This window comes from Eptatretus burgeri, chromosome 11 (assembly GCF_056783735.1).
Source record: "Eptatretus burgeri isolate ZD-2024b chromosome 11, Ebu_testis_v1, whole genome shotgun sequence".
In the NCBI taxonomy this organism is placed as follows: domain Eukaryota; kingdom Metazoa; phylum Chordata; class Myxini; order Myxiniformes; family Myxinidae; genus Eptatretus; species Eptatretus burgeri.
The window spans coordinates 95483549-95493609 of NC_140971.1; the positions used below are offsets into that span (position 1 = coordinate 95483549).

The 10061-nt window shown below is 45.7% G+C and overlaps 1 protein-coding gene across 5 annotated transcripts in view; it reads right to left on the reverse strand.

The window, feature by feature from the left end:
* PIGM (phosphatidylinositol glycan anchor biosynthesis class M) overlaps nt 1-10061 on the reverse strand; it is a 35242-nt gene that overhangs the window by 22752 nt on the left and 2429 nt on the right. For all 5 annotated transcript variants that reach the window (XM_085847499.1, XM_085847498.1, XM_085847500.1 and 2 more), the window contains exons 3-4: nt 6325-6935; nt 5909-6167 (exon numbers count right to left, since the gene is read on the reverse strand). In XM_085847499.1, the coding sequence (XP_085703625.1) occupies nt 5909-6167; nt 6325-6935 (870 nt within the window). The remainder of the gene's footprint in view (nt 1-5908; nt 6168-6324; nt 6936-10061) is intronic.

The window sequence follows — 10061 nt, forward strand, 5'->3', positions numbered from 1 at the left end:
GGTGCATGTTCAAACATCATTGTGTTTTACAGTTACTGGGGGTTGGCGGGGTGTTTCTAGAGCCGTTATGTAACGACCTTTTTCGTTACATATTAAAACGAGCTTTAAAAGGACTTTTTGGACGTTTCTCGGTGAGCTTTCCAGTCACCTTGAATGAGGTTCTGATTGAGCATTTCTATATTAACCATGGCTTTGCCAAGAAATATCACTGTAATCTGATCGATGGGAAAAAAAAAACATGGCGCCACCTCCCTGAGAAGAGGAAGAAAAGGCTGCAGCAGGAAAATAGGTTGTCCATCTCTATATATATAAAACCGAAATTTTTTTTTTGTTTGTGACCTTACTGCTTTGAGCTCACAAAGTTTATTCACGATGAAACTTTCTACGATCAGATTTTTAACCATGATGCACCTAAATAGGCATTTTAAACGGTCATGAGGAGGTCATTTGGCCCACTATTGCTGCGTTGCACTCCAGAGTTAATTTATTTCCCTACAGGTGGTAATTTCTTTACTACAGCTTCACTCCTTTACACCCTGTATGGCCTGTAGACCCCATTAGCCCCTTTACACCCCCAAGACGCTTTGATACCCATTTACATCCTTTTGAAATGTACAGACCGTCTTCGACCCTTTCGACACTTTTAAGACCATTTGGACACTTCAAACCACTTTTGCTCTTTCGTCCTTCGATCCCGTTAGACATTTAGAACCATTTAAGACTCCTTTATGACCCTTAAGTCACTCTTGATCCCTCTCTCTTTACCCCTTCGAAAATCAAGAGATTCCCCCGAAAATCGTTTTTGACGACCTTTTTCGTGCACCATTTGCGTCGCATCACAAGTTGCAATGCCGAATCGAAACTGATATCACAAAGTGAAACTGATGTTGAAAAGTGAAATTGAAACTACTGATCTGTGGATCATCGAATGGGAAATCAGAATGAAATACTGAACGGGAATTGCTGAAAGCAAAGCTGTAGAGAGAGAGAGAGAGAGAGAGAGAGAGAGAGAGAGAGAGAGAGAGAGAGAGAGAGAGAGAGAGAGAGAGAGAGAGAGAGAGAGAGAGAGAGAGAGAGAGAGAGAGAGAGAGAGAGAGAGAGAGAGAGAGAGAGAGAGAGAGAGAGAGAGAGAGGCAGGTTGGGGACTGAAGAAACAATGTGGAGAGGGCAAGGCACCTGCAGGTAGTCGGTTGGCACTGAAAGAACTTTGGTGATCTTCCATAAGGCGGTAGGCCCAAAATGTGCCGAAATTAGTTTCCCAGCCAAGCTTTGATAATATCACCCTCACTTCCAAGGAGTACTTCGGAGGTACAACAATCATCGATTGGAAATCTTTGCTGGTGGAATGGAATGAGGTTTCCAAGGTTACCAGCTCCACCTACTGCAATACCTGCACACTGAATTCCCGTTTCTACCAATACACACTCATTTGAGATGAGACTTTGCTCATTTGAAGTGAGACGTCGACGAATCCGTCAGTGACTGGTACCCTGCTCGAGTGTCTGTGTAATATATATTGTTTTTTTATTAATTTTTTTTGAGTACATATTCATTGGACACCTTTCATGGAAAACCCCAAAGTTTGAGGACCGACTCACTTTTTGGAAATTTGGTTCCAGAACTCCATGGCCAATGAGAAACATCGAATTTTGAAGATATTGTTACGTTTGAGGGGGGGGGTATGCATTCAAAGGGTAATTAGGATGTTTAATTAGGTATGCCATGCTGTTCGAGTGTACCAGGATCTCGATGTAATAAGTAGCAATTCAGTGGTGATAAGTTGTCTAGTAAATGTCCATTTCTTCAAGGGGGAAATGATAATTGTCACGTAATTAGATAGGGATACGGGATAGGGTAAGTGTGTCTGCGTAAACCCCTTTTGGTATTCTCTGGAGGCTTGCCGTGACGTCACAGGACAGTGCTGCGGATGGCTCCGCCCCGTGATCACGATTGGCGGAAGGCGACGGCGGAGGGCCAATAAACGGCTCGATTGGAAGTGATGAGGACGGGAACATAAAAAGGTTCTGTTCGGGGTCGAAAAGGAAGAGGAAGAAGATGGGTACCGAAAGACTGTTTTGGTGGAGGCTGTTGTGCTGGGAGTGTGCTTGTTGTTGCGCTGATTCGGCCCTGGTTTCATCGTGTCTTGTAGCCTTGCTGAGCCTCGTGCCTCACCTTGGTTGGCTCTGGGGTTCTGCTGGCTCGGAGTACGGGGTCGAATGGCGGGCGGACCTGCCTCCCTCTCCTGCTCACAATTTGGCGCCAGAACTGGTTCCCTGGCGGCTGTGAGCGGACTTGGGCCAAGACCAGGAGGTCGACAGCACCACGGTTTCTCCTGCCCCCCTGACGAGAGCAAGGCCAGCTCGTCCGTCGCCAATCCAGGGACTGTTGCGTCCACACCACGGTCCAGCCTGACCACCAGGAATAGCTACGTTTTGTGTGTGTGTGTGTGTGTGTGTGTGTGTGTGTGTGTGTGTGTGTGTGTGTGTGTGTGTGTGTGTGTGTGTGTGTGTGTGTGTGTGTGTGTGTGTGTGTGTGTGTGTGTGTGTGTGTGTGTACCTGGCGCCTTAGAGGGTTTGAGATTTGTATATTCATTGGAATTGTCTGTGTTTTCCCCATGCCCGATCCCACACCATCCCGTCGAATCGCCCTGGATCCCTCTTCTTGCCGAGTCTTGTTATTTCTGGTTAGAGAAATAAACGTTATCAACTCAGTGAAAAGCGACTTGTGCCACCTTCCTCGTCCCGTTTGCGGTAGAGCGATTAGAACCGCCATCTTTGGGTTATAAATAAATAAACCGCCTCCATCGTTTCGGCTCATTCTACGTTGGAGGGACTGTTCAAGTCCCGTGGACGTCACAATATATTAGAAAAGCTTTTGCTTCAAACAAAACGAATTGATGTCCTCACAAAAATTGAGATGCTCCTTTACAACTTTGTAGAGATTGCAAAATCATAAAGTCATGACATTTAACCAGGATTTTCAATGCCAGTCAGGCAACAATTCTAAACTTCAGTTGTAACATGTTAAAGCAGGTAAATAACCTCCAGCATGTCCTAAACTTGAGACAGTAACCTATCCCGTTCACCATGTTTGTCCCATGCATTCTCTTTCCTTCCCTTGCCAACCTACCTCTTCCTCCTACTTCATGCACCCCCTCCTCTCAGTTATGAATGCCATCTCCCAACCCACTTCCAAGTACTCTGATAAAATTCCCAGACAAGCTGGAACTTATCAACCTATCAAATGGATCAGTGAAGGATTCGTTCATAAAAAGAGCAAGAATGAAGTGAAACGAGTTGCAACCAAAACGTGAACTATATATATATATATATATATATATATATATATATATATATATATATATATATATATATATATATATATATATATATATATATATATATATATATATATATATATATATATATATATATATATTAGCTGAAGTACCCAGTAATACCCGGGAAATTTGCCCTATTTTCCTTACGCTAGTTAGACTGAGGCAATAGTTGTATGGAGAAAATTAGGAAGGCTTCTTTTATTCCTCAGATTTATGGAAGGAAGGCTTTATGCTGCCGTAATCCTCAGAGAGGTCATAGTTGAAGGTGGCCTTGAGCCACTCAATGTTTCTAGCAGCAGTGGCAACTGTCCTTGATGTCCTGCCAAAACCCGGACCTAGAAAGCTGGAACGTGAGTTTTGTGCTTCTCTCGCCCATTGGTGTGATGCTCTATTTGCAGTTAGGTCTCTCTCTGTCTCTGTCTCTGTCTCTCTCCAGCCGACTCCGCTTGCCTGGCTCGTTCATGAGCAGATATATCAGCAGTAAGACGACTCTCTCTCTCTCTCTCTCTCTCTCTCTCTCTCTCTCTCTCTCTCTCTCTCTCTCTCTCTCTCTCTCTCTCTCTCTCTCTCTCTCTCTCTCTCTCTCTCTCTCTCTCTCTCTCTCTCTCTCTCTCTCTCTCTCTCTCTCTCTCTCTCTCTCTCGCTCTCTCTAGCTCTCTCTAGCTCTCTCTAGCTCGCTCTCTCTCTCTCTCTCTCCAGCCGACTCCGCTTGCCTGGCTCGTTCATGAGCAGATATATCAGCAGTTAGCTGTTGCCATGTGCGTGCAGTTCGAGAATTCAAATAACAGGAGGAGAATGTGTATGTTTAAAAAGTCAACGAATACGAACATTTTGTATTTCAAAAAACCCCAGCATTTTTAACCATGAAGCCTTTTGTTATGATTAATACGCCGGCGCACTATTCAAAAGCCTTTTTTTATAATGGATTTTTTTTTTAATATATATTTTTTCATTTTTATGGAAAGCCACTTAGTGCATCCTGGAGCTGAATGTTATGTCTATATGTGTGTAAAGTTTCATCAAGATCGGTTCACTGGTCGAGGAGCTTATTGGTTACAAACAGACAGACAGACAGACAGACAGAAGGACTGCCATTTATATAGTAGATGTATATATAGACTCTGTCAGAATTCACATTAGCTTCGATCCATGCCCACCATGAAGAAATGTTTGACGGTTGACTGGAAGAACAAAAAGCAAAGCCAACATCAAAAGCCACAGTTTTGGAATTCCCTGTCTGCACACTTTGATCGAATCACAAGCTGGTCAAACACTTGGATTAGATATTTTAATCCTGATATATATATATATATATATATATATATATATATATATATATATATATATATATATATATATATATATATCTAAGGACCGACTGGGGAACTCGCCCATTTACTTCCTTTACAAAGCTCTTGAAGAAGTTCAGTCACTTAAACTTTTGGGTCTCACAATCAACTTTGATCTTTCTCGGGAAAATCATATTTCTAACTTGGCCTCCAAAGCAACCTGCCGATTGGGCTTCCTCCGTCATGCAAGGTCTTTCTTTGGCACACTTAAACTCCGATCCACCTACAAGGTCTTCATCTACAGATTTATGGAGTACTGCTCTCCCCTCTGAGATGGTGCACCCACCTCACACCTTGCTCAACTTGATGCCGTGGAAACCAAGGCATTTAAGATCATTGTTATCTGTCACAATGAAGCTGAGTCTCTGGGCCTATCACTTTCATGTTGCAGGCAGGTCAGCAGTCTCTGTCTTCTGAAGGCTCCTTTCTGGTCTTGCACCCTCTGCCATCTCTGTGCTTTCTCCCCCCTCCCCCACCCCTTCCAGGTTTCTGTTTGGTACACATGGTTCACCATCAACCTTCTTTTGGTGAAACGCCCAAAACCAGACTCACTCCACTCATTCGTTCCTCCTTTTCTCACCTGTGGAAGCAATTTTCCAAGTTTGTTCAATCTCATTCTTCCCTCCAAGTCTTCAAGACAGCTGTTGACCACCATCTCAGGTCATCCCCAATCCATGTCATGATCTTTTCTACCCTCGTTAAGCCTCCTCAAGCCCACCTCTTTCTGGATTTCCAGGTTATCAGGTTTTCTTTCCACTCCCTCACCCTTCCCTTGGTTCTTTTTTTTTCCTGTTGCATTTGTGGTTCATTGTCTTCCCCAGTTTCCCCTCCACTTCTGTGATTGAATATTTGCACCTGTATCCAGCTTGTTCACCCCCTGTGTCCTCCCCTCTTGATAATGTTATTCCCTGGGTCCTCTCTTCCTCCATATCTTTCTATTTTGCCATTCTACCCTGCTGTTGGTGCATCCCTCCCCCACCATCACCCTTCTTTTTGTTCTGTTATGCCCTGGTCTATTCCATGATCTAGTTGCTCCACAAACGAGCCTCAACTCTATACAAAAACGAGACCCAAGATCCTTTCAGAATTACCTGATCAGTGTGTGTCAAATGATAACACATCCATTCCTCCAGATTGATAAAATCACGCAGGAAGACCAACATCACTATCTGTGAAGGTTTAAGACAACGCGATGCTGACAAGTGACGATGTAGCATACCTGTGAAGTGCAGACCTTGTTGAACGAGACAAATATGTAGGTATGCAAGAAAAAGCAGAATGGCAGGTCATTGTAGAAGGCAAAGGAAGTGATGAGCAACAGGATGGCTTGAGGTAGCAACGTGGCCAAACCAACAGCACTTTCCCAATGCGACCGAGCACCCAGATACAGCAAGTAAAAGTACGGAGAGAAGTTGTGCCGCGTGTCACGCCGTGTGATGTGGTAAAAATAGGCCTGATCCAGGAACTGCCAGCCATACCTGCCAATTGCAAGTCTCTTGTGATGAAAGTGCAGAGGGTTATGTCATTTTTGTAAAACAGACGAGGAAAGTGTTCATTTTAATGTGTACTTTGATTGTAAAGTGAATCATAAATTAAGTATTTTTAGGAAAAGCTCCGTGCAAACATTTTACATACATCTGGTAAAAGAGACAGCCCAGGCCGATGAACACCGATGCCGCAGCCAGGAAGAAAGTCCAAACGTGGAGACTTCGTACCATCTGCAACATCTTTGCAAATCCTTGCTGTAGCATACTAACGAATCCTCGACGCCCTTTTCTACAAGCTCGGCCAGAATTTAGCTCTTCCGTATTGCCTGTAAGCGAGTCGATGGAAACTTGCAGCTTGTGCGGTTGGCTCAGGTACAATGCAACGGGCAGGGCATATGTGATGGGATACATCTTGGCATGCACTGCCAATCCAAACCACAGACCCCCGGTGAGTGGTCGCAACCTTTGCAAAGCAGAAAGTGAACACATGACAAAGAGAACAACAAGAGGCTCAGCATTTCCACGACAAGCCACGACCGCCGTCAATGGGTTTAGGAGCCACAGGGAGGAAAGCAGTGCCGAAGTGCGTTCGGAGTTCCCAGCTCGGCGTAGTACCTGGAGTTGCAGGTAACCGACGAGCACGTCGCTGACTGCGAAAAGCAGCTTGCCAAAGTATGGGGAAACGAACACATTTGGTGTGAGCAGCCAGGCCAACAGCGGTGTATAGCGGTACGTTGTCTGCTCATATGGAGATCTGCCCTGTACAAGTAAAGAGAAAAAGTAATCTGTGTAATGCCAGCAGATGATAGTTAGACAGACACCATTCACAATTGCCTTAAGAATTGCACTTTTTTATCGATAAATTATGAGGGTCATAGGTCAGGTCAGGTATGTGAGCATGTGCCGGAGCAGCGCATCACTGCATCCACTTTCCAACAGTACTCCAGTGGCATCCGTCTGGCCAATTCCCCAGGAATATATTCCTGGCCCATCCCCATCTCCTTGAGATGCCAATCAACCTGCTGCAACCACGAGGAGCATGGTCGACCTGTTGGCCTCCTCCACTCAAGAGGCTCCCTTGCTGAGAGAATCTGGTGAGCAGGATCAGCATCAGGAAAATGAGCCACATGTCCATACAGCCACAGCTGATGCTCATGGACTACACAGGCAACAAATCTCATCTGAGGCTCTCGCAGCATCCACTCGTTGGACACAAGGTCTGACCAGCAATAGCCAAATATTCTCCGAAGAGACCCGGTACTGAATGGGTTCGGTGTCCGTTTCAGATCCTTGGTCAGAGTCCAAGTGTCACATTAGTAGAGCAAGACTGGAAGCACCAAGAACTTAAAGACTTGGAATTTCATCCTCCTGCATCGGTACCTTAAACGCCACACCCCATGATCTAGTGAATCCATTACTCCCCAGGCCCGACGCAGACATCTATTGACCTCTGGCTCACAAAATGCGGAGACATGATCATCAAGAATTATCTGAGCAAAGACCTTGCATGGCACTGAGAGCAGCACCGCTCCTCAGTATTTGTTTTAGTCCTGGCGATCACCCTCCATTTGCAGAGAGGAACAACAATGTCCCTCTTCCAATCAGTTTGGATGAAGCCGGTGTTCCAAACAGAGCGCAGAACTGCATGCAATGACACGAGTACAGCATTTCCACTAGCCTTGAGAAGTTGAGCATGGATGCCACAGATCCCTGGAGCTTTACCCCCTTTCAAGTGGTTCACTGCAGTCTGTGTTTCCACCTCACTCTCTGAAAACATGGACCAACTTCTATCTTCTCATCCAAACTCTCTCTTCCTCATATGTGGAGACTTCAGTTGTCATCATGCCAGTTGGCTTGGTGTGGGTACCTCTCTCACCTGTCATGGTACTTCAGCAAAAGCTTTCTGCGACTCATTGGGACTGACTCAATCGGTCAGCTTCCCGACCCGGATCTCAACCAATGGTACTCTATCTCTTCTGGATCTCATTTTGACAAATTTCCCTGAAAATATCTGCTGCTCTTCCTCCCCTCCTCTCCAATCGGTTCTTCTGACCACGTCCTTGTCAAAATGGACATCTCTCTGGCTGTTATCAGAGAAACACCACAGCGCCGTCGAGTCTGGCATTTCACTCAAGCCAACTGGCAGGGTCGCCAAGCAGCCATCAAATTTCGAGACTGGTCTCCGATCGCAACTTTCTCCAACATAAACTCATCCTGGGAATTCTTTCAAAGAAACTTGCTCTCCCTCATGCACAGATTTATCCCCTCTCGTCTTCCGTTGTCCTACCCTTCCTCTCACCCTTGGTTCACTGAAGCTTGTGGCGAGACAGTTGTCCTGAAACAACTTGCCTTTGCTTCATGGAATGCAAACCCAACTGAGGGGAATCTCAGTTCCTTCCATCAAGCTCAAACAAGTGTGTATCTACCCTGAGGAAAGCCAGAAAACAACATCTTTCTAAGCTCCAGTCTGAACTCTCAAACCTCTCTCCCTCCTCAAAATCCTGGTGGCGTCCATTCAAATCTGTTTCTGGTCTATGTTCCCCCTCCATCCCCTCCCTTACCTCAAATGGCCACACTGCTGATACTGCAAGTGAAAAGGCTTAATGCCTAAACTCGGTGTTTGCATCGAAATCTTGTGTCCAAAACCCATCGCTTTCTGTACACACCTTACCCAGTCGCACCCAACTGTCCCTGGACTCTGTGTCCTTTTCTCCTGACAAGGTGGAGAGCTTGCTGTCAAACCTCAACTCAGATTCTGCAACCGGTCCAGACGGAATCAGCCCACGTGTTCTAAAAACCTGCTCTTCTGCTCTTGCTCACCCTCTCTCTGTTCTACTCACCCTCTCATTTGCTCAAGGTCATCTGCTGTCTGCTTGGAAATCAGCAAATATTACTGCCCTGCACAAAAAGGTGCAAAAACAGATCCCTGCAACGACCGACCAATCAGCCTTCTCCCAATCATCAGCAAGGTTATGGAATCCATCATCGCTTCAGACATTAAATCCTTCGTCTTCTCCAATGGTTTTATTTCTGATCATCAATTTGGTTTCAGACCAGGTCACTCAACCTTCGATATGCTGCTTCTGCTCTCCCAACAATGGATGGAGGTCCTCAATGCCAGACATGAAATCAGAGCCATGTCCTGAGACATATCGCGTGCTTTCGATACGGTCTGGCACCCCGCCCTGCTCACCAAACTCTCTTCCTGTGGTATACAATGACAACTCCCCTCATGGTTCGCAGACTTCCTCTCGTGTCTCAGTCAACGTGTGGCCCTTAATAGAGTTCTTTCATCCCCTCTTCCTGTCCAGGCTGGAGTTCCTTGAGGCAGTGTTCTGGGCCCTGTTCTTTTTCTGGTTTTTTATGAATGATCTTTCTGACTCTCTGGAAAATCCTCTTTATCTCTTTGCTGATGATTCCACCCTTGCCGTACCATCTCTCATCCCTCAGATCGACAAGCAGCAACCTCTTCACTCTTTGCAGATGTGTATAAAATCACAAACTGGTCCAACACGTGGAACTTGTCTTTCAATCCTGAAAAATCTCACACTCTTACAATGTCTCTCCAAAAGGACCATCTGGAAACCGTCCGCCCCCCCCCCCCCCGCCATCTACTTTCTCAACAATCCTCTTGAAGAAGTAATTTCATTCAAGCTTCTGGGTCTCACTATCTGCCACGATCTTTCCTGGGAAAGGATCTTTTCCTCTTTCTCCCCTCTGGGTGGTGCTCCTGCCTCTCACCTTTCTCGGCTTCACGCTGTGGAAACCAAGGCATTTAGGATCATTGGTATCTCCCGTGATGAGGCCGAGTCTTTGGGTCTCTCACTCTCTCACCGCAGGAAGGTCGGTGGTCTTTCTGTCTTCTACCATCTCCTCTCCGGCCTC